Genomic DNA, 24,827 nt, shown 5'->3' with positions numbered 1-24,827 from the left:
CCTCGCAAACGATGAAAGGAAACCAAAGCACAGTTGCTGTATTTCTGGACAGCAACTTGCTGTGACGGTTCAGTGGCTCGTTCGAGTTCTCGGTTGGCTTTTAGCCCATGGCCTTGGACTGGACAGTACCTCATTGAGTTAAGAAGGCCATGTTTTTGGCCGTTCGTGATTCGGATCATTTTTGAGGTCGTACGAGAATTTACGGTGCGATGTGCCAAATTGACTCTCGAAAGAGCGTTTCATGTTTTGGCCTCCATTCACCTAGATTTCGGCCCTCACCATTTTAGGAGCATTATTTGATCATTTTAGACGTATTTTAATCATGACTACATGATGGTTTAGTGTTGGTTCGGGTTGGCTCGGAGTCATGATTTAATACGAAGTCGGTAGGCGTAATTGTCACATTTTTGAAGGTTATTGTATAGTTTGGTCCCATAAGTCTATTGCTTATTTTCAAGGCATATTTAGGTTGCAGCGAGCCTGGGAGCGATCCAATCCTAGCATTAAAATGGGTACAGGATATTTAATTCAGTTATTTAATTATAGTACGTGCAAAAATATTCATTTTGAGATTTATGCGATATTGCTTGTGGTCACTTTACTATCATGCTTAAGTCTGGTCCCCAGTATCGGCCCGGTCACCAGTTACCGGTCAGTTCAGTTGTTTCACCCAGTACTGTGGCAGTAGTCTGATCAGACGTAAATTCGATCCCCAGTATCGGTCCGGTCACCAGTATCGGTCAGCTCAGTTCAGTTCAGTTCAGGGACCACTTGCGTAGACCATAATCTCACAGAAAATTATTATATGCTATTTCAGTACAGGGCTCCAAGGAGCAAACAGTTTCACTATGATTTTCAGTTCAGCTATGCACGTATTATAATTAATCATGACACGACATTTTACGATATGCCTCATGACATGAAATTTTACTCCCATGCAATTTTACTATATTTACTCGTTATTTACGATATATGCATGTTGAGTCTTTAGACTCACTAGACTTGATTGTTGTAGGTACTGATGATGTCGGGATCGAGGGCGGGGACCAGTGAGCTAGCTCGAGTCGGCAGTAGTGGCACCCGAGGACCTCAGTTTCAGCACTTGCCATTTTGATGCTCAAATATTTTATTAGTTATTGAATACTTTAACTTGTTATTTTGGCAAGTAATAATTTCTTCCGCTGCTGTTTTGAACGTTAAATATTTTATCAGTTTTTGGTATGAATGAGGCACTCCATTTATTCTAAAAGAAAAAAATTAAATTTTCCGCAAATTTTCAAGTAAGGATTTTTAGGCCTCTACAGTTACTGATATAAATAAACAATTTGAATTAAGTAGCACGAAAATGATCTTGAAATGATCAAGTATGTTTCTGTTTGAAAGCGTGCTGATAGAGCGAAGAGGCAAGTAGACTTTTGATGGCGATCTTAGATCTTTAAAGTATGCAAACTAATGATTTTTTAGCTGTCGAATAGAGTAGTGTTGCTTGCCTGAGTTTATCTTGCATCCTTCTCAGATGATATAGCCGATTGTCTTAACGGTCGAAAAGGACAACAAACGTAAACATGAACCTCCTGAACAGATGTGTCATTGTCATCTTTATGAGCATTTATTGACGCGTTTAATGTTCTTTTTGCTCAGCGTAATTTTGAAGCGCTTTCCTTGAGGAGTTTCTTTTATGATAGCTGTTTCCTTAGCATCAGAACTCGAAGTCTATACTTGGTCTTCCTTTTCTGGGATAGAATTAAATGTGGATCATTCTTGGAACTGATGTAGGTATACGTTGACTTCAAAATGGTGTAATACTTTTAAACGTATTAAACCGGTCAGAGAATGTATTTGAGAAATAAATGGTTCTCTTTAATGATCTGGTTCTCAATTTGCCAGCGGTCGTAAATACTTGCGGTTGATACTCCTTTGAGCTTTAGCCGGTTGGATTGATGCTTGACACAAATATGAACTGCAGATGTTTACGTGCTGTCCTGATTTTGTCATACACCAAAATTCTTGAGAATAATACTTTCTTTTCTTAACACTATTTTTCGTCTGACGAGAGGTCCATTAGAAAAACAACATTTTTCTCTTTTATGCTGATCTCATAAGTCATAAGCGTATTGACTAGCTCTTCAAGGCTATCATCTATCTTATTCAAATTGAAGTTCACCGTATCCCCGTCAAATGAGGAAGAGAAAAACAACAAATTGATGTTATCTAGTAACTCGTTAGGAATCACATATTCCAGGCCCACCACATTCTCAATAAACCCAGTCATACGTACACCACGCTCATGGGCCAAAGCCTCATCTTGCATACGTGTAGTCATGAGCTCCTTGAAAGGGCTGTGCATCATTGTATGAGTTTCATGCACCATGCAACTCTTGCAAGTGCATTCGAATGTCAGCAGCATTCAACATTTCCTCAAACTGTCCCTACAGTTCATTTGACATAAAAGCGAGCATGTTGCACTTTAGCTTGCATACTATGGTCCTACCATCTTGCCTGCTTTGTCAGTTCAACATGACTGACATTAGTGTGTATGCATTTTATCCGAATTCAGAACAATTTCTCAACCAGTCTTGAAAGTTTGGTTTGGTTAGCTTATTAATAACAAAAATGTATAACGTGACGAAATCGAAAATATACTGATATGGAAACAGAATAATTGTTGCTGATTATTTTAAAATAATTTAATGATATAAAATATGGATTTTTTATTCTATAAATTTTCTCCCACTATTTTGACATTTCCACCACCCTCTGATGAAAAAGATAAATCGTATTTCCTTAGTGGGCACGTAGAGTCCAATTAGGCAATTATAATCCCGAATAATATCAGCCAATTATAATTTCTAAAAGGTAGAATCCAATTGCATCCATATGCCACCTCCGCGTGTTTTACCTCACGTTTAATAAGGACCCAATAATCTGACGTCGTTTATTTTCACGTGTCAAACCAACCCATCAATATTGAATTGTAGTGGACGGTCGCCATGAGTTCCCCAATAATATGAGCCAAAGTCATGGGAGTTCCACTCAATTCACATCATATGTCCAGTGGAAGTCACAGCTTTCCGGCGTCCAGACCTCCCCAATAATATGAGTCAGACACTGTCCGCGGGTAGTAATCAACATGCAACCACGGTTGATGGAAGGCAAGGAAACATTAAACTCTTTTAATTTTGGCTTTTACGGTTTGATATAAATTTTGAATCATATTCAAAATGAGGGATTTTAATTTCAAAATTGTCTCATCATTTTAATTTAAAAAATCGTGTGCCACGAGTTTGTAAGTTTTTCGAATTCATGCAACTATATTATTTAATAATATACATACATGCATGCTACTTTATATCACATATATCATAATATGACATTCAACAATAAATAAGGATGATCAATCGCCAACACTATTAGATCCATGTGAGCCATACATGGATCCAGGTCCAAAACCTAGGTGAATGCATGGATGCAAATGCAACTATTACAAGAGCTTCCAATATTTTACATGTCTTCATCTTGTGCATTGGGCCCACCATCTTCCAGTCTTGATCTCCCACTATTTCTAATAATTACATTTAAATAGCCATGGCACATAAGGGATAATCTCATGGGGGTGGGAACGGGCTATAAACCAGACCCACTTTAATAATATCAAATATTAACAAAGTGAATAAAACAGTAAAATATCATAACATATGGTCAAGACTCTCGATCATTCTTCATGCATTTAATATCAAATATTAACATCAATTAATTAAACAAATTTAATTAACTAATAAATCATACATATAATAATTTTATTACTAATCACCACAATTATTAAAGAATTTAATAAATCAAATAAACACCTTTATTTAATTTCCAATTAATTCAATAATATTTGATTTCTTTGTAAAACTCATTTTTACCATAAATAATTAAAATCACATTCTAATTATTTATTTTACAAGAAAATTATTAATTTTCCAAAAATTAATTTTTCAAAAATAAATTGAACTCATTTTCATAAAATATCAATTTAATATAAAGTTTTGAAAAATCAGAAAATCGCACCCTGGGCTTAAACAATTCAAGCCCAATAATCAGCACAGTGTCCGAGAACTTCCCGGGCAGCTGCCCGCGCCGCCCGCCTGTTGTCCGATCGTATCGGGCACTGGCAGGCACGCGCGCACAGGCATGCGCAGGCGTGCCGGAGGCCGTGCGCGCACTGCCCGCTGGCGTGCGTGACACTGCGATCTGCGCGCCCGACGCCGCGCGCACGCTGCCCGCCACCGTGCGCGGCCCTGCGTGCACGGATTGCCCGGAACAGTTCCGGGCAGATTCGAAAATAATTTTTTTTAATTTCTGGAAAAATAAATTTTTATTGTGCATCAATTTTCTGAAAAATTTTCTTGTGTGGTTAGAAATAAATTATTTAATATGATTTAAAATCATACGATATAAAGAACCTGACTCTGATACCATTGTCGGATCTCGATTTTCTCGTGCCCAAAACGCAGCGGAAGTTTAAAATTTTTATTTTATTTTGACAATAAAAATATATATTTGTTTGAGCACTCGTATGGTTTTATAAATTAAACATACATAGGATGTTTAAAAATTTTACCTTTGGTGAACAATTTTCACTCGGCTCCGACTAATGCGGTATTGACGGATCTAGCTCTTAATGAATCCCTACGAATGTTCTTCGGAAACTCCTTTCTTTATTCATCTAATCAAGTCCACGACTAGATGATTTGTTCCTCTTCTAAATAGCACTAGAATATTTGGAAGAAGTTTTACGTTGAGATTATTAATTCGAAAGGCGGCTCAATCTCTTTTCAAGAGAGCATGGCCGAAAATTGAGAGGAGATGGGAAATGAATTTTCAAAAATTTGGTGTTTAGTTGAGGCTAGGGTTTTTCAAAAAATTTTGAATGAATTTTGTTTAACATTAAGCATAATACACACATATATATAAACTTAGGGTCCATTAATAAAATTAAACACTTAATGGGCTTAAACAATTAATTATTCTAGTCCAACTAGTTTAATTAATTAATTAATTTTTTAAAGTCCAATTAAGAACTTTAATAATATGTATGTTGGTGTTGTACTCCTACAAGCCCATTATACATAGACCCATTACGTTTAATTTAAATCTCTTATAAATTCAACATTTGAATTTAATATTTAAATAATAAATTCAACTCCTTGAATTTATTACCTCAAAAATTTAAAACTTAATAAACTCAACTTTTGAGCTTAATAAATTAAATCCATCATAAATTCAACATTTGAATTTAGTATTTAAATTATAAATTCAACTCCTTGACTTTATTCTCTCAACGGGAACAAATGATCTATTGCTTGTTTGACCCTCAATGGTTCAGGGATACAGCTAGCCGTGGGTTCACAACTCCTTGTGATTCAGGACATAATCCTTTATTCGGGCTTACCCTTATTTGCCCCATTCTATGTATCAACAATTGATCATGAGAATGTCAGAAATCATATTTCTGATTAAACCCATTGAATCATGGTAAGTGCGTCTAGTAGCATTGCCCCATGATTCCCTAGGTATCACTGATATTGCCTGCAAGAACCAGTCGATTATGATTAACGTATAGTACGGTCCCTTCATCTCATATATCCCGATCGAATTTGCAACCATTGGTTCATCGAGGGTCGCATAATAATTCGATAACTGTGTGACACATATAAATAGTGGCATTGCAAGTACTATTAAAGAACTCCTTCAACAACTTACATCTCATACTCTGGCCAGAAATTCAACGCACTATTATTTCATCAGATCACATAGGATATCCACACCCGTAGGTGAGCGGTGAATCCCCGACTACAATGCACTGGCTCCTATATGTGTCTCAACTGTACCCAACCTCTCCACTTGATGACTCTCTTGGAGCCGGTAAACGAGTCAAAGCACAGCCCTAGCATATAGAGCCTCAGTGTTGTCCCATGTCGTAAGGACTAATGGTGTACAATCATAACCACGGACTTATCCTCTCGATGAATGATAACCACTTGGAAAGTCCGAGGGAGGGTTGTTCGGTATAATCATCATATGACTATCCATCTGCATGTTTAGACATCTCTATGCCCTTATCAAGAAACGCAGTACAAAACATCACAGATGCTAGTCTCGAGATCAAGCGACCTTTATCCATGTTTTAGGTGGCTGAATCGACTAGGAACGAATTTATATCATACAGTATTTACAAATGAGTTTCAACATCGAATTACGATCCATTTGTATTAAAGTATAATCAAGGTCTTTATCTATATTGTTCACATGGGTATACAGATGAAGAAATAACAAACCATGAAATAATGAATTGTATTAAAATAAAGATTGTTTATTACAACTGAGTCAATAAAATCTCTAGCCAACAGTTGGCTTGCAGGACATCTACTCTAACAATATATGTGTGTGTGTGTGTGGTGATACCCCTGGAAGAACTCAGATCATGGATTGGTGATACCTCCGGAAGAACCCGGGTCATGGATAGTCCAAAACAATAGATGAATAGCTCTCGGATCATGGAAAGATTTCAGTAGGATAACGTAAGGGGCCGGGTAGATGGATGTCAGAGCATCATTTACCAGGGCTAAGGGAGCACGTGCTCTCAGACATAACCCAGATGATATCTCCTTTTCTTGGTTACCTCGATAAAAACACCGCACTCACCCTCAGAAGAACCCGGGTCATGGATAGTCCAAAACAATAGATGAATAGCTCGGATCATGGAAAGCTTTCAATAGGATAACGTAAGGGGCCGGGTAGATAGATGTCAGAGCATCATTTACCCAGGCTAAGGGAGCACGTGCTCTCAGACAGAACCCAGATGATATCTCCCTGGCTGGGTTACCTCGATAAAAACATCGCACTCAAATGCACAAGTACGGGGACATCTTATCTTGGTAATCATTGTTGTCAAATCTTATCTTGGTAATAATTGTTGTCAAATCATTTGGAATGGATAGGGCAAAGGGGACAATATGGATTGTCAGAGCAGCTGGTGTCAGCAAGCAGGATACGAGCAATCATCTTGCCATAATTAATAAGTAGGCACTGAAAACAAGGTCATCATTGACTTGCTTTCTATAAATATCAGGTTTGTTTAGCATTTAAAAATTCATTAACTTACATATCATCTACAACATTTGCTACAAGATTCTCTAAAACCCTTCACTGTCTTCACTGACTTGAGCGTCGGAGTGATCATGCCGGAGAATCTTCCGGCGCCCATTAACGTTCTTTCTCCCTTGAGAGTGCACCTATAGGTGCCCGCGCAACCATCTCCAATTCATCAACCCGACTCGGTGTAATCGTCCACTAATTGGGTATTGGAAAAAATATTGATACGAATTGGGTATGAACCTAGTCATATTCCATTCTAATTTGGCCAATTATTCGGTTGAGTTCGGATGAATTTGTTTCGTTCTGAATCGGTTTTGGGTTGGGTTATACATCCAATTTAGCAAATTTTGAACCGGTTTGATCTTGTATACTACTAGATTAGTCTGGTTCCATTACTTTACATCTCGTAATCGGTTTATGTGTTTAGGATTTGGTCCATTATATATATACATACATACATATACTTCCGGAAGATCAACTCTCGTAATCTAGAGAGGAGCCCCTTGCTTACGTCATGTATACATTTAGTTGGATCACTGGTTGCTCGAGTCTTTCACGAGTAAAGCAGCCTAATTTGAACTTATTCTACTTTTCGTGTCAGTTGCTCTATATTTATATTATATATCAGATAAAATATCTTTATGTTAATAATTTTTAATGTCTTTGTATTTTTCGATTTAATAAAACTTTCTTCGATACTTAAATTTTGAGATATATTTTTTTCATTTTTCTCCATAATTTTCACTATTTTATATCGAATAAAACATACGTATTGAAGCATTAAAATTCAACGTAAATAACTCATGTGTAAAATATATATGTTGACTCGTCTCATAAAAATATATTTTGTATAAGAGACATGTTCAATGAGAAATATAAAAGAAAAAAAAAAGACATTTTTGGGCAAAAGTTTGAAGCAAATAGTAATTTTTATTCATATCTTTAAAAACGATTTCCAAATAAACTCATTTTAAAAATAAATTATTTATAGAAACTATATTAAAAATAATTCTTTAGCCATATTTAAACACGAGCGAGTCTCCATTGCCTCTCCAGCCGCCATGGCTTCCACCATCTTCAAGTCTCTGATGATTCTCTCTTCCTTCTTCCTCTCAGCAACACATTCTTTGCAATCTTCATCTGATTCACAATCCCATCTTTCACACATTAAAAGCTTCTGCAAATCTACACCATTCCCCGATTCCTGTTTCGATTCTCTGAAGCTCAGCCTCTCCATAAACATCCGCCCGAGCACTCTCGCCTTCCTACTCCAGACCCTGAAAACCGCCATAGCCGAGTCTCTCAAGCTCTCCGATCTCTTCTCCAACGCAGGGTACTCCAATCTTGTCGAGAAACAAAGGGGCACCATCCAAGACTGCAAGGAGCTGCACCAAATCACACTTTCTTCTTTGAAGAAATCCATTTCCCGACTAATTAATTCGCCCGATTCAAGAAAACTAACCGACGCCAGGACTTTTCTCAGCGCGGCTTTGACGAACAGAGTCACTTGCTTGGAGGGTCTGAGCTCAGCCACGGGTTCACTGAAACCCACGCTGATATCTTCCTTAAGCACCGCTTACGAGCATGTCAGCAACTCATTGTCCATGATTTCGAAGCCTGGCTCGCCAAGCGGCGGCGGGAACAACCGGCGGCTCCTCGGTTTTCCGCCATGGCTGTCCAGGGGAATGTGGCGGATCCTACAGGGTAATGAATATGATCCTAGAGATTTGCTGACGGTGGCAGCAGATGGGAGCGGGAACTTCACTACTGTATCAGATGCTGTGAATTTTGCCCCGAATAACAGTATGGATAGGACCATTATCTATATAATGCAAGGAGTTTATCAAGAAAATGTGGAGATTCCGAGCTGGAAGACTAACATTGTTTTCATTGGAGATGGGAACGATGTTACTTGGATTACTGGCAGCAGAAGTGTTGCCGATGGGTGGACCACTTTCAGATCTGCCACCGTTGGTAAATCTTCAAAATTTCATTCATTTCAAATGTATAATTTGATATTTTAATATTTCTTAAAAAATATAGTTTTCCAGCCTCATATATCTAATAATCTTTCAGCGGTATCGGGTGAAGGATTCCTTGCACGCGGAATATCTTTCGAGAACACGGCCGGGCCGGAGAAACACCAGGCCGTGGCCCTCCGCATAAGCGCGGACCTGTCCGCCCTATACAAATGCGTCATCCTCGGTTTCCAGGACTCCCTCTACGTACACTCCTTCCGGCAGTTCTTCAGAGAGTGCGACATATTCGGCACCATAGACTACATTTTCGGGAACGCGGCCGCCATCTTCCAGGGCTGCAGCATCATCTCCCGCATGCCACTGCCGGGCCAGTTCACGGTGATCACGGCCCAGTCACGCGAAAACCCCGATGAGAACACGGGGATATCGTTGCAGAACTGTTCAATTTTGGCTACGGACGACTTGTACGCGAACTCGAGCGTGGTGAGGAGTTATTTAGGCAGGCCGTGGAAGAATTATTCCAGGACTGTGGTTTTGGATAGTTATATTGATGAGTTCATTGAAGCAGAAGGATGGACTCCATGGGATGGGGATCAGGGATTGGACACTTTGTATTACGGGGAGTATGAGAATTTCGGGCCTGGTTCGGATACGAGTAAACGAGTTTCTTGGAGAGGGTACAGGGTGATGGACTACAACGAGGCATCTAACTTTACCGTATCGGAGTTTATCACCGGAGATGAGTGGCTGGCGTATACTTCAATACCGTATGACGACGGGGTGTGATCTGAATTCGATTGAACCCCAACTTGTAGCTAGTTCATCAGTATAGCCAGTAAATTTATTTCGTATGAGTAGTAGGCTCGAGTCACATTCAACATTTGAAATACATGTGTTTGGGCTAAAATTGCGTAAGTCCAATTTAATTATGCAAGCCCATCAAAATTTGGCTGACAAATTAGCTGAATTTCCATCGATTCAAATTGATTTAGATAAATCAAGAAGTGCTCAAATAAGAAAAGATCTTGCAAAGAAACTGGAGAAGATCATTGGTCATTGGAGAGTGGAGAAAACCGCCCAGCGTTCAGCAGAAAAAGAGATAATCGGCTAGAAAACAAAACACACACAATCTCTCGCACAAATTCTAGCAAACTCCCTGAAGAATTCTCATTGCTTTTGTCAATCGTTTTCATAGTTTTCATTCCAGTTTTCAATAGTTCAAATCATCTTTTTCATATTTTAGCAACGTTATTTAGTATATGTCAACAATTCCTACATTTTATTGAAAATATATATCATGTTAAGATTTTATCTCTCAATTCCCAGTAGTGTTTCTCTAGTTTTATTTGTTTATGATGTCATATTTGTTTAGGAGATCATAACGGACGGTCAAATTTAGTATCTACAATCGTTGTGTTTTTAGTAGTTAAATTTTTTTTTTATCATTTTTAAATAAATTGATGCAGTTTTACATGGCACACACGCAAATCGAAATATTGTCGTGGTTCTTTTGAATTTGTGTATTCATTTGTACTAGTAAACATGTTTTTTTTAAAAAAAAAATTATTTATAATTAGAAAACATGATTTTTGTTGCCAAAGAGTTGTGTGTGTAGTGTATGAAACAAAGAAGTTGGAAATTTGAATAGTAATTGTAAAATCCAAGATTTTGCAATCGTGATAATATTTTTTTAATTTAATTGTGCTAGGATTATTCAATCTTTGGGTATCTATCTCATTATTTTATTTAAGATGTAAGATTTGCAGTTTATCTAAAGTTGGGTGGATAATTATATCGTGTACAATATTTTTGGAGTTCAAGATTTAAGAAAATCTTGTGCATATATTTTGAACTTGGGATAATAAATAAGTCTATCACAATCCAAGAAATTAAATAAGGAATTTGGATATAAACAGGTAAAATTGGAGATATAAATTCAAAGTTAGAAAGATTTTTACCAGATAAAGATTTAAGATTTGATATACCAAGATAAAGATTAAACAGAGGATAATATGATCCCTAAATTTCGAAATATCAAAGGGATGAATATTTAGATTTCGAAATATTATCCAAGATCACGGATAAAAGAATGATAATTATCCTAGATTTAAAGCTTGATTTAAAAGTTCAAACGCGAGGATAATACACGATCAGGATAGCAGTCACTTCCCTATAAACAGGAAAAGCTCCCATTCAAAATTTACACCTCATTTATACATCAAATTTTCTAGTTTTGCTCTCATATTTTTGAAATTCCTCTCAAAAAATTCTGCAAGAGTCAGCAAAATTCTGTCCGAGTTCAGAAATTCGTTTCTCTCCCTAGGGTACTCATACTCCGATCTCCACCGTTCTGAATTTGCTTCCATATGTTTTTAATAACATATCCAAAATTCGGACAAATCCAACGATTAGTTTTTCGTTTATAGCCTTCGCAAGAAAACTGCTCCGATTCTAGGCGGGAAACAGCATACCTACGGTTTTTAATCCATAAACAGGATAAAAAGATTTCCAAACCTGATCTCCACCGTTCATAATTTATTTGACATAATTTTGGAAATACTGTAAAAGTTGAGTCCGATCTAACGGTTCAATAAGGCGCAAAGAATTTTTCAAGACGGCTGATTTTTCCAGGCGATGTGCTGCATAGTTTTCGAAGTGTCAGTTGCACGATTCTTCCATGATTTTCGAATTCTTCATGTTTTTCTCCAGGTCTAAGGTACGTGGGCTTGTTTTAAATGTGTAAATTTTGTTATGCATTTCTTGTGTTTTAAAATTCGGTCGAGTGCAAATTCTTCTTCTACCCCTTCTGGTTATGATTTTTGGCATGAGTTAAGTTTTGACACTGTGAGAATTCAACTTGATATGGGTGGGAATCCCAACCACGACGTACCCTTACGCGGTGGGAGATATAACCGCTATATGACCTCGCCGCATTAGAGAAGTAAAAATTAGGGACTGATATCAGTAAACCATTGAAAGTAGAGGAATCTCAGTGTCTGGTCGATATTATGCATGTGGTTAAGTCATGTTATGAAAGGTGTGTGTTTCGAATTTTTATGCATTTTCTTGTGTTGTACTCGAACGGCCCCGCCCCAACTTTCTGAATGACGACCATATCACTCACCCCTTACTCTACCCTCCTCAGATAAATCAAAATAAGAAATGGAGAAAGAAGAATCAGACACTAGTTTTTGGGCTGATAGTGGACGCACGAAGAATTTTAATTAAGAATATGTTCTTGTTAGTTTTAATTCAAGTTATAAACGCTTCCGCAGATTTTTATCGTTTTCAGAGTTACTATTGTAAAGACGATTCCATTTTTATGGTATTTATGATATAAACAGGTTTTGGTTTATACTGTACTACGAGGCTTGTTGTTTAGCAATGAACAACGCCGGTGTCGACTAACCTTGGTCTCGGGACGTGACATTTAAGTGGTATCAGAGCCGCCAGGTTAATAATCCAGTTGGAAAAATTTTACCAAAAAAAAAAATCGACAAGATCATGCAAAGAGCCGACGCGATCTCCCCCGGAACGACCCAACAATTAATATCTACAACGAGGTTGAGAAGCATGGTCCGAAAACACAAAATTCTTTCGTTTAGGCCTCTGAAATCGCGTATTTCCGTTTTAGTAAAGTTTCGTAGAACCCATAACTTTTCGTTGGAAATTCCAAATTCGATTCCGTCAGTTGTTCTAAACGCCTATCGACATATGCTTTAAATTCATATGTTTTTATCTAAACTTTCCATTTTTGGAAAATTTCTCTAAAAATCTCATTCAACGCGTTTCTTGTAGTGCTTATCGGATTTTTATGTAATTGGATTGAGGGAACAATTAGTATTGACCTATATTGTTGGGATTATATCTATCTGAGATAAGTTGACTTAAGCTTCTGACTTAAGATGAAATATTTGATTTGGGGAAAATAAATTATTTATGGAAAAAAGAAAACTAGTATGTAAAAATCTGATATAAGAGTTATAATAAGTTTTGAATATTCCCATATAGATGTTGATTTTGGGCAGTAGTTAAATGTGTAAACATTAATTTGAGTTCTTAAGAATGCTAAACGTTAACTTTAAATATATATGATTTGGGTTATCTTGTTTAAATGAGTTGGGAGACAATATCTTAAGGTTTAGTAATTTATATTATTTTGGGATAACTAGTAGGATACGACCTTATTTAAATAAAATAAGTTATGAGATATTGCTGGATATTGAAAAAAATATAGCATAGTAAGTTTTGACTTTTGTTACGGTACTAAGAATGATTTAAGAAGAAATACATTCAATAAAAATAGTTTGTGTTAAAGTTCTCTAAGATCATTGTCTTGTTGAAAGTAAGATTTAGCACAAGAATTAATTGAGGATTAATTTCATTTGTACAAGATTTAATAAGATTTTATTTTATGAAGACTGGTTTATAATTTTTGAGATTTAAGTCAATAGGCTATAAATTGATATTGAGTTAAGTTCCAAGATGTTATATGAGTTTTAAGTTTTGAGATGGTAATCGTGATAATTTCAAAATAGAATAAAATCAGTATCTATTCGCATATATTCAGTGTCGACTGATTCAAAGCACTTCGGTAGATTTCGACGTCATCATGTAGATGGATTGATTATCTAATAGCAGTGCAATAGCATATTGCCGGAGTACAAACGCGGACCAAGAAGAAATCATGTACCATGGCATTGCCAAGAGATAGAAATACATTTTTTCTGCTTCCCAGATTTGAAAATCCATAAAATCGGAATGAATTTACCTAGCAATGGTACAAGATTGAATAAGATTTTATTTTATGAAGACTGGTTTATAGTTTTTGGGATTTAAGTCAATAGGCAATAAATTGATATTGAGTTAAGTTCCAAGATGTTATATGAGCTTTAAGTTTTGAGATGGTAATCGTGATAATTTCAAAATAGAATAAAATCAGTATCTATTTGCATATATTCAGTGCCGACTGATTCAAAGCACTTCAATAGATTTCGACGTCATCATGTAGATGGATTGATTATCTAATAGCAGTGCAATAGCAGATTTCCGGAGTACAAACCGCGAACCAAGAAGAAATTATGTACCATGGCAATGCCAAGAGATAGAAATACATTCTTTCTGATTCCCAGATTTGGAAATCCATAAAATCGAAAAGAATTTAACTAGCAATGGTGAACAAAGTGCAGGAAAAAATTGAGCTCAAGATGGAAGATACCCCAATAGTGCGGGAATTCCCGAACGTTTTTCTGGAAGAATTCTCGAGATAGTCTCGGACCACGAGGTTGAGTTCAAAATCAATGTGGTTCTCAGTGCTGCACAAATTTCAATAGCACCATATCGAATGACACCAACCGAACTCCAAGAGCTAAAAGAACAACTCCAAGAATTGCCAGATAAGAAGCAATTTCAACCGAGTATGTCTTCATAAGGAACTCCAGTACTGTTTGTGAATAAAGAATACAAAAGTATGAGATTGTGTATAGATTATAGAGAACTCAATAAGATCACAATCGAGAATGAATATCTTCTTCCAATAATAGACGATCTTTTCGATCAACTTGAAGAAGCAACAATAATTTTCAAGCTCGACCTGAGAACATGCTACTACCAATTGAAGGTCAGGGTTGAAGATATTCCCAAAACAGCCTTCCGAAAAATGTACATGCATTATGAGTTCACTGTAACGCCTTTTGCTTTGACGAACGCACCATCAGTCTTCATGGATCTAATGAACAGGGTGTTCAAACCATTCCTTGACAAATTTTAGCGATGATCATCGAGGAGATCCTCATTCACTCACCAATAAAAGAAGACCACAATGAGTATCTTCTTCTCTCTTTTCATAGGCTAAGGGAGAGAGAATTATATGAAAAGTTCAAGAAAGGTGAGAACATCACTTTCTTATGTCACATAATATGTGAGGCATGAGTATTTGTGGATCCTAAGAAAATAGAGGCAATCACCGACTGACCAAGACCAAAGACAATGACAGAAATTCAGAGCTTCTTAGGATTGTGGAGCTATTATAGGGAATTTGCCCAAGATTTTCCATCAATAGCAATACCTCATACAAAAATCACACAAAAAACGCTAAATTAAATTGGAGCAAAGAATGTGAGAAAAGTTTTGAAACCTTAAAAATGAAACTTGCAACCACAATGATGGCAGTGCTGCTTGATGAGGGCAAGGATTTTTTTTCAATTACAGAATTGCGTCAAAGAAAAGTCTAAGATATATGCTCATGCAAGAAGGAAAAGTAATTTCCTTTGTATCAAGGCAATTGAAACTGTATAAGCAAAACAACCCAACCAGCGACCTTGAGTTAGCGGCAATAGTTTTTGCATTAATGAATATGAGGCATTACCTTTACGACGTCAAGTGTGAGATCTTCACTAACCATCATAGCCTCGAGTATTTGTTCACGCGGAAAGAATTGAAAAGAGACACAGATGATGTATTGAATTATTTTGACGTAACGATAAAATATCTTCCAGGCAAGACGAATGAGGTAGCTAACGCTTTAAGTCGAAAAAACATGGGTAAGACGATTCTAGCCTCACTATCAACGCAACCGTGCTTTGAGAAATCGTTAAGCAAAACCAATTTTCGTAGTCTTGATGGGAAATTAAGATTTAGTATTAAAAAAAGAAAAGAAAATTTGATATTAGAGTTTATGTGAAATGATCGATTGAAATTTTAATTTTTATCTTTTAAGATAATATTTTGAAGTTTACTTTAGGTTTGCCATATTGGGTTATAGTTTGACTTTTGAAATTTTACATTACTACAAGTATTTGGATATAAAACAATAATAATTGAGAATCAGTGTCTGCATTACATAGTCGACATTAAATTTAAGACATGAATTTGGGATTTATATGGGATTGATTATAAGACTAGTTTTTATATTAAATGTTCAATGGAAAAGTTGATATTGATTTTTTCGGATTTCAGTTAGAGTTACATTATTGGGCTACATTTGAATTCAAAAAGGTTTTGATTAAGGTTTTCCTCTCTCATAAGAGAAATAGTTTATCAAATTATGATTATGAGATATGCGACTATTGAGTTACAGTAAGTTATTGTAGATTCAACGATTCTAATAATTATGCTTTAATAAGAGTGTTATAATTGGGTGTAGCAATAGAAGTGAGAAAAAAATATGGTGGTGTAAAGTATGATACAAAGTATGAGTAAGTCAACACTTTAGTTATTAACTATTAAGATGTCTGACAAGAATCACTGGATATGATTTCGGAATTTTAGATGATTTTTTTTAATCATACTGAAAGAGAAGTCGCTTGGAAACTAGAATAGAAAATGCGTGAGCAATACCCGTACTCTTCTTAGACCAAGTGTAGAACCCGATAAATCAGATTACGTATAAGTCATGCATAATTACTATTATTTAAATTAAAATGATTTTTTTTATGCACGAGGGTTTAAATTCATTTTTTTTAAATTTTTTAAGTCATGATCATTTATTTTACGCAGAAGTTTAGTTTTATCTTTTCGGTTAAATACGCGAGGCCGGACTGGAGTTGGAGTATTGAGATAAAATTTAATAATAAGAAAATATTTCTAAATTTAATTTAAGCCAAAGGATAATTTATTTTAATGTAAAATGATGTTTAAGGATTTAATTAATTAATTAGAGATAAGTAGTAAATAAGTTCTTTTATGTCCAATAATTAATTAAAAGTCTAAATTAAAAGGTGTAACCAATTGGAATAAATTAATCTAGGCTTATTTTATTTAAGAAATTGTAACTTAACATGTTAGTAAATTTATTTTAAGAATTATTCATGCATGCAAGATAATTACTATCCTAAATTAATTTATTAAATTCACTAAAATACATAATAAGTGTTTAAAATTTTAAAGAGTTAAAATTCAAGAATTAAGCAATATTTTACCCCATTTTGATAAGAAATTTTCGACCAACACCTTAAAGATTTAATTAAGTTTGACAACTCACCATTTTTGATTCATTTCCTTATCTTTTCTTGGTAGATAATTCCCTCACTTTTAATCATCAAAAATTAATAATTAAGCAATATTTCTATCATATTTTCATAGCAAGAAATCGGTTATCATCCCATTAAATCTCCTTCAAATCAAATAATATCACACCTCATTTCCTTATCTCTGAAACTCAAGGATATAAAGATTTTTATCTTGCCATTCAATCCCCATTTATTTTTGCAACTTCCCCATTCATTCCCTCCATCCTCACTCTCAAAAATTTCAGAGAAAACCTGCAAGAAAATCGTGACTTGCATCAAGAAAATAAGAGAGAAAAGTAGAAAAGAAAAGGAACTCCGTCTCTGCCGCGTCGTGTTCGTCGTATCATTTGTTTTCTTTCGTAAACAAATTCCAGGAATGCATATGTTATTTTCTTTCTCTTCAATCAAGTTATATACATATTTTTTTAAATCTTGTTGTGTCCATAAATCATGAAGCAAAACCAAAAAATTGATAGCAACTTTCGAAATTCTATGCACAGATTTTCAGCCCTTTCACTTGTGCTTCACGTGTTGTATTGTTTTTGTGATTTCAGGGGTTGGCTCGGTTCCAGGCGTTCAAGGCTGCATCTAGGCATGTTATAGGGTGTGTTAGGGAGGTGTTGGTTCATCGGTTTGAGTCCCTTCGCCACAGCAAAATGAAATGGACAGCAATTCTCCATAGTTGCAAGCTGTGAGTTTCGATTTCTTGTTTGGATTGTCTAAGTTGAAGGGTCGGATCATGGTTGGTCTAAGACCTGTAACCATGGTTAGAACCCTTTCTTAGCATGTCTAGGATGTGACCAAGATGACCTTTCATGGCTTGGTTCATGGTCCCATCGATTTTTAAAACAAACAACACAAGTGCCCCTTCGGTTTTCAATTTTCTGATTTTTGTTGTGTGAGTTGGTTTTCGATTTTGAGGATGTTGGGTAGATCTTGGTTGGCTTCTAGATTTAAAGCTTGATTTAAAAGTTCAAACGCGAGGATAATACACGATCAGAATAGCAGTCACCTCCCTATAAATAGGAGAAGCTCCCATTCAGAATTTACACCTCATTTATACATCAAATTTTCGAGTTTTGCTCTCATATTTTCGAAATTCTTCTCCAAAAATTCTGCACGAGTCAGCAAAATTCTGTCCGAGTTCAGAAATTTGTTTCTCTCTCTTGGGTACTTGAAATACCATCTCCACCATTCAGAATTTGCTTCCATATGTTTCGAATAACATATCAAAAATTCGGACAAATCCAACAGTTAGTTTTTTGTTTATAGCCTTCGCAAGCAAACTGCTCCGATTCTAGGCGGGAAACAGCATACCTACGGTTTTTAATCCATAAACAGGATAAAATGGTTTTCAAACCCGATCTCCACCATTCATAATTTATTTGACATAAGTTGGACGTACTGTAAAAGTTTGAGTCTGATCCAACGGTTCACTATGGCGCAAAGAATTTTTCAAGACGGCTGATTTTTCCAGCGATGTGCTGCTGCGTTTTCGAAGTGTCGGTTGCACGATTCTTCTATGATTTTCGAATTCTTCATATTTTCTTACAGGGCTAAGGTACGTGGGCTTGTTTTAAATGTGTAAATTTTGGTTATACGTTTCTTATGTTTTAAAATTCGGTCGAGTGCAAATTCTTCTTCTACCCCTTCTGGTTTTGATTTTTGGCATGAGTTATGTTTTGACACTGTGAGTATTCAACTTGATATGAGTGGGAATCCCACCCACAACGTACCCTTACGCGGTGGGGGATATAACCGCTATATGGCCTCGCTCCCTTAAAGGAGTAAAAATTAGGGACTGATATCAGTAAACCATTGAAAGTAGAGGAATCTCAGTGTCTGATCGATGTTATGCATGTGGTTAAGTCATGTTATGAAAGGTGTGTGTTTCGAATTTTTATGCATTTTGTTATGTTGTACTCGAACGTCCCTCACTTGCTGAGTGACGACCATATCACTCACCCCTTACTCTACCCTCCCCAGATAAATCAAAAGAAGAAATAGAGAAAAAAGAATCAGACACTAGTTTTTGGGCTGATAGTGGACGCACGAAGAATTTTAATTAAGAATATGTTCTTGTGAGTTTTAATTCAAGTTATAAAGGCTTCCGCAGATTTTTATCGTTTTCAGAGTTACTATTGTAAAAACGATACCATTTTTATGGTATTTATGATATAAACTGGTTTTGGTTTATACTGTACTACGAGGCTTGTTGTTTAGCAATTATGTGATTGTTGAATAACGCCGGTGTCGACTAACCTCGGTCTCGAGGCGTGACAATAATCCAAATGAATAAAGCCTCAAAAACATTTTCCTTCCTGACTATGTCATATCGCTGAATCTTTAGTCGAACCCCTCAAATGGCTCGGTGTCTTTGTGGATGCTAAATTCTTCCTTCAGTTTTTCTGGCTTTCTTCATCGATGCTTCGAGCCGATTTTTGTTCGGTCCATAATTATTTTTTTCTTAAGCATTCGCAAACACTACGTTAACCCCTTGCAATTACTTTAATTAAGCTGAATACAGATGGCAGATCTAAGGCAATTCGGGTGATTCAGTGGTACGTGGGAGTCGTTGTCCGTGTGACTTCTCTGGCAATCACATACTCTCTTTTATCGTGTATTTTTTAGCAGGAGGATTCTAAATTAAACGATTTCAAATTCATAACTTCAATCCACACTCATAGTTGGAATCCAAAGGATCTGTACGTCCTTACAATGCTGCTTTCCAATCTAATGTTTCTATCCAAGTCTGAGTTCACAGGAGACAACATGGGATAGTCTACGGAAAATTTGCTGCGGGTACAACAACGTAGGATCAATGATTAAGATTTGATCATTTTCATGTGATCCACGACGATTTATGTGGGCTTCACGTAAAATTCGTGTATGATCAAATCTGAGTCATTCACGAGGCAGTGGAGATACTACGCCCCTGCAGCCTGTAGGGTCGAAGCGCCCGATATTCTTGCATCATGCCATTAGAAAGATCTGTCGAATGAATACTCATGGTGGTATTTTCTTACATTATATCCAAAATCATTTACTTCAAGTTAACATCAATAGTGAAATTCAAGTGAGAAGGAATTGATCCAAATTCGAACTATACATCAAGTTAAGGTAAGTATAATAAATTAAAATATATGGATAAATGTTTTTTTTTTAAGTTTAGTTTTGTAGTGATTTTATGTTATAATAATAAAAAATTATTTTTGAGTCGTTTCAAATTTATTGAGATATATAAAATTCAATTAAAAAAATTAAATATTTCCGAAATGAAATTTCTTCGAATAAATTTTATTAAACACATGTTTAACTTTTCTTTCTTTTTTCCAGTTCTTTTTTTTAAAAAAAAAAAATATTCAAGTGGAGGCTAATTAAGAAACTAGGCCCATAAGGCCGAATATCAAATGAGTCTGGTTTGTATGAAAAAATTCGAGTCCAATAACTTCGTAATGGTAATGTATCGAATGTATGTGCTGCAACAAGCACTTTTTGTTTGAGCTTAGCGAGGGGTTTATTATTGGTATTCGAGAACGAGATATCGTTCTTAATTTGATATCTTGATATCAGATAGACTATAATATGTCGATGATAAGCACCATTTCTATACCAACAATCTTTTTTTTATTTAAGCACTAGTGTGGGTTTAGGAACATTTAACAAAATGATCTTTGTTTGACTATGAATTTAAAATCTAATCTTCTCAATTTTTAACATTTTTTTTTGGATTTTGTTTCATGTAAGTTTGAAGATCGTTTTGAAAAAAAAAATCGAAAAAATACTTACGATTTAAAAAGAATTTTTTACGAATGTTATTTTTCAAACTATGCGGTAAGTTTAAATCCTACATGATTAAATAATAGGTGCTTGATAATAAGATCATGTTTGCTAAGAAAGTTTTTTTTTATTATAACTATGCAATTATCAGTTGTCAAGTAAAGTAAGCTTGAAGAAATTCTTGAGCAGATTGGGACCTCTATCATATTGCTCGATAGTTTGCAAGCCGCATATGAACTTTACCATAATATAATGAGCTTCCGTTTGAATTCAAATTAAAAGAATTTAACCAAATTCGAACTCTATATCAAGTTAAACTATAATCCAAAGTGATCTTTCCCAGTTTTGATCCATTTATAAATATGTGGTCGAATTTGGATATAAAAAATTAGCAGTGTTACATTAGATTTGTTTGCATCAATTAATTAGTAAGTAGTTATTTTGAGTACAACACTAGGTATTCATTTTTAGAGTCATTTGTCACACCCCGAGACCGGGTTTAGTTGACACCGACGTAGTTTAGCAATCACACAATCGAAAGCAACCAGCCTTGTAGCACAGTATAAACTGAAACCAGTTTATATCATAAATTCAAAAGGAATAACATTGTCTTTACAACCCAATAACCGAAAATGACAGAATAAGTGCGGAAACGTTACAACTGAATAATAAAACTTAAACTAAAATCTTGAAAGTTCACCAGCCCCAAAACTGGTCCGACTCATCTTCCTCGAGTTCTTCCTCGAGTTTATCTGCGAAAGGATCCTCTGACTTATCTGGGAGGAAAGGGGGTGAGTATTTTGAGAAATACTCAGAAAATGGAGGCCGAATCGAGCACAATATAACAACATGCATAAAATTTCGAAACACATTTCATATACACAAGACTCGTATCACATGCATAACATTGACCAGGCACTGAGATTCCTCTACTTTCTATGGTTTACTAATATCAGTCCCTAATTTTTACTCATCTAAGAGGACGATTCCATATAACGGTTATAATCCCACCGTGTAAGGGACATAAACATTTCATATTGGGATTCTCACCCATATACGGTTGAATCCTCATAGTGCCCAAAACCATATGACAACCAACACAAGAAAAGAGTAGAAGGAGGATTTGTACTCGACCGAATTTTTGAAAACGAATATATGCATAATCCGAAATTTTAACTTTAAAACAAGCCCACTTACCTTGGTTTTTGAATGCTAAAACATAGGTGCATGATTGCTTGGCTTTGATCACTTCTTGCTCCTTACTCGGGCAGTACTTCGGCTCACTTTCTATCCCAACTTTGGACTATTTTCAAGCAAGGTTTTGGCCAGGATATGCTGCTAGAATTTTGAAACTTTCAGCTAGGGATCTCGAATTTATGGTGTGAAGAATGCAAGGAGTGATGGGGTATTTATAGATAGGGGGAAGGGAGATAAATTTGGTACCCAAATCATGCCCAAAATCGTGCCAAATCTCACAAATTTTGACTCTCACTATGCCCTTCAATGGCTGATGATTTAGCTACCTAAATTGTTGGATTTAATCCTCGATTCTCACCCCTTTGATTGGCTCGAAAATATGGTGCAAGGGAGGGGAGGATTTGCTTCCATTCTTTTGGCTCAAGCTTGCATATAATCCAATAATTAAGCACCACCATATTTAGGCAAAAAAATCTAATATATTTCGAAATTAGCCATGTACATACATTAATGCCTCTAGAACTTGCATGATATCTTCCAACCTTGCAATATATCCTACCAATTTCGAAAATATGCTTGCCTTAATGTATATATTATTGACTTGGCAAATAAAAATTTCGCATAAAAAAATATTTTCTAACATGTATATATCATTCTAATACATGAATCAAAATCCTATGCTCTTAACATTTCCTTTGCAAATATTTAATTAAAAAGGTTAGAAAAAAAATCTGGTTCTTACATCCCTCCATCCTTATGAATAGTTTCGTCCTCGAAACTCGAGTTAGCTTGGTCTCTAAATAAGTAAGGAAATTCCTTTCGCATCTTCTCTTCAACTCCAAGTTTCTTCGCGCTCCGAGTGGTTGGACCACAGCACTTTAACGTAGGGAATGATACATCGTATAAGAACCTGTTCCTTGGTGTCTACAATTCTGATGGGGACTTCTTCGTACTTCAGTTCCTCTCCCAAGTTTCCTTCGACCAAGAGTGGTTCTACTTCCAACACGTGACTTGGGTCCGGAATGTACTTCCTTAGTTGGCATACATGGAACACGTTGTGGATTCTTGACATGCTTGGTGGCAGTGGCAGTGGCAGTCTGCATGCTAGCGTGCCCACTCTTTCTAAGATTTCAAAGGATCCGACATATCGAGGGTTCAGTTTCCCAACCTTGCTGAATCAGACAACTCCTCTCATAGACGAGACTTTCACATAGGCCTTCTCACCAACATTGAACTCTACAGACCTTCTTTGTAGATTTGTCCAGCTCTTCTGTCGGTCTTGAGCTGCCTTGAGCTTTTCTCGGACAATTTTGACCTTGTCTACGATCATTTGTACGTGCTCGAGTCCCGCCACGACTTTTTCTCTCACCTCATTCCAATACAGGGATGATCGACATTTTCTTCCATATAGATATTCATATGGAGCCATTCCAATGCTGCTGTGATAGATGTTGTTGTAAGAAAACTCAATTAAGGGTAAATGAGTGCTTCACTTGCTATTGAATTCAAGTGTGCATGCTCGCAGCATATCTTCTAGGGTTTGTATGGTTCTCTCAGTTTGTCCATCGGTCTGAGGATGATAGGCCGTACTAAGGGTCACTTTCGTTCCCGTGGCCTCTTGGAAGCTCTTCCAAAAGCGCGAGACGAACCTCATATCTCTATCAGATAGGATGCTCATTGGCACTCCATGCAACCTCACAATGTTGTCCATGTACAGTGAAGCCAACTTGTCGAGATTGTAATTAATGAGGACGGGTAGAAAATGCATAGATTTTGTGAGTCTTTCTACGATTACTCATATATCGTGGATTTTTCTTGACTTTGGAAATCATACCACAAAGTCCATGGATATATGATCTCATTTCCAAAGGTTGCAGTAATCCTCCAGGTCGCTGGTGTTCTGCCTTGACCTGCTGACATACCTGAAATTTGAAGAAGAATCCAGCTACATCTCTTTTCATGACATTCCACCAAATATTATTCTTGACGTCTTTGTACATTTTTTGTACTGCCTGGGTGGACTGAGAATTTTGATTTGTGCGTCTCTGTCATTATTTCTTAGCGAAGGTTATCACTGTCGGGCACGCCCAGTCGCCTTTTCATCCACAGAATTCCTTTGTCATCGATCTAATGATCTTGAGACTTCCACTCTCTGACTTGATCGTTAAGTTTGGTCAGTACGGGTCTCAATCTTTGTTTAACTTTATGGTTTCCTGCAAACATGGCTGGGCCAAGAGGGAAGCTAGAGTCATTTTGCCTGTGTCCTTCTGACTTAACGTATTAGCCACTTTGTTTTTCTTACCCGATGATAGCTTATGGTCAAGTCATAATCCATTAGAAGTTCGATCCATCATCTTTGCTTCATTTTCAGCTCTTTTTGGGTGAACACGTACTTGAGGCTCTGATGGTCTGTGAAGAATTCACATTTAGCACCACAGAGGTAGTGCCTCAAAATCTTTGAGGCAAAGACAACCGCTGCTAATTCAAGATAATGAGTAGGGTAGTTCTGCTCGTGCGGTTTCAACTGCCTTGATGCGTAGGCGATCACCCTTCTTTCTTGCATGAGTACGCATCATAGACCTTCCTTAGATACGTCGCAGCAGATAGTGAAATCTTTATTCTCTGCGGGCTAGATTAGCACTGGCGTGGATGCGAGTTTCTCTTTCAATTTCTGGAAACTCTTCTCACAACTTTCACTCCAGATGAACTTAGAATTCTT

The 24,827-nt window shown here is 36.3% G+C and overlaps 2 protein-coding genes across 2 annotated transcripts in view; both read left to right on the top strand.

Annotated features, from left to right (window-relative positions):
- LOC140962585 (uncharacterized) overlaps positions 1-1,921 on the top strand; it is a 15,890-nt gene extending 13,969 nt beyond the window's left edge. Inside the window, exon 5 of the mRNA XM_073421538.1 lies at positions 1,888-1,921. Coding sequence (XP_073277639.1) covers positions 1,888-1,921 — 34 coding nt within the window. The remainder of the gene's footprint in view (positions 1-1,887) is intronic.
- A 6,262-nt stretch (positions 1,922-8,183) lies between these two features.
- LOC140962426 (probable pectinesterase/pectinesterase inhibitor 12) lies at positions 8,184-10,387 on the top strand. Its single transcript, XM_073421309.1, has 2 exons — positions 8,184-9,117; positions 9,220-10,387. The coding sequence occupies exons 1-2, from the start codon at positions 8,205-8,207 to the stop codon at positions 9,906-9,908; spliced, it is 1,602 nt and encodes a 533-aa protein (XP_073277410.1). The 5' UTR covers positions 8,184-8,204; the 3' UTR covers positions 9,909-10,387.
- Positions 10,388-24,827: the final 14,440 nt, after the last annotated feature.

This window comes from Primulina huaijiensis, chromosome 17, assembly GCF_012295235.1.
Source record: "Primulina huaijiensis isolate GDHJ02 chromosome 17, ASM1229523v2, whole genome shotgun sequence".
Lineage (NCBI taxonomy): Eukaryota > Viridiplantae > Streptophyta > Magnoliopsida > Lamiales > Gesneriaceae > Primulina > Primulina huaijiensis.
The sequence above is the reverse complement of the archived record's forward strand: the minus strand, read 5'-3'. Positions and strand labels throughout refer to the sequence as shown.

Coding starts and splice junctions, on each gene's coding strand:
- LOC140962426 (XM_073421309.1), top strand. CDS start 8,205: ATGGCTTCCACCATCTTCAAGTCTCTGATGATTCTCTCTTCCTTCTTC. Junction 9,118..9,219: donor TTTCAGATCTGCCACCGTTG/GTAAATCTTCAA, acceptor ATAATCTTTCAG/CGGTATCGGGTGAAGGATTC.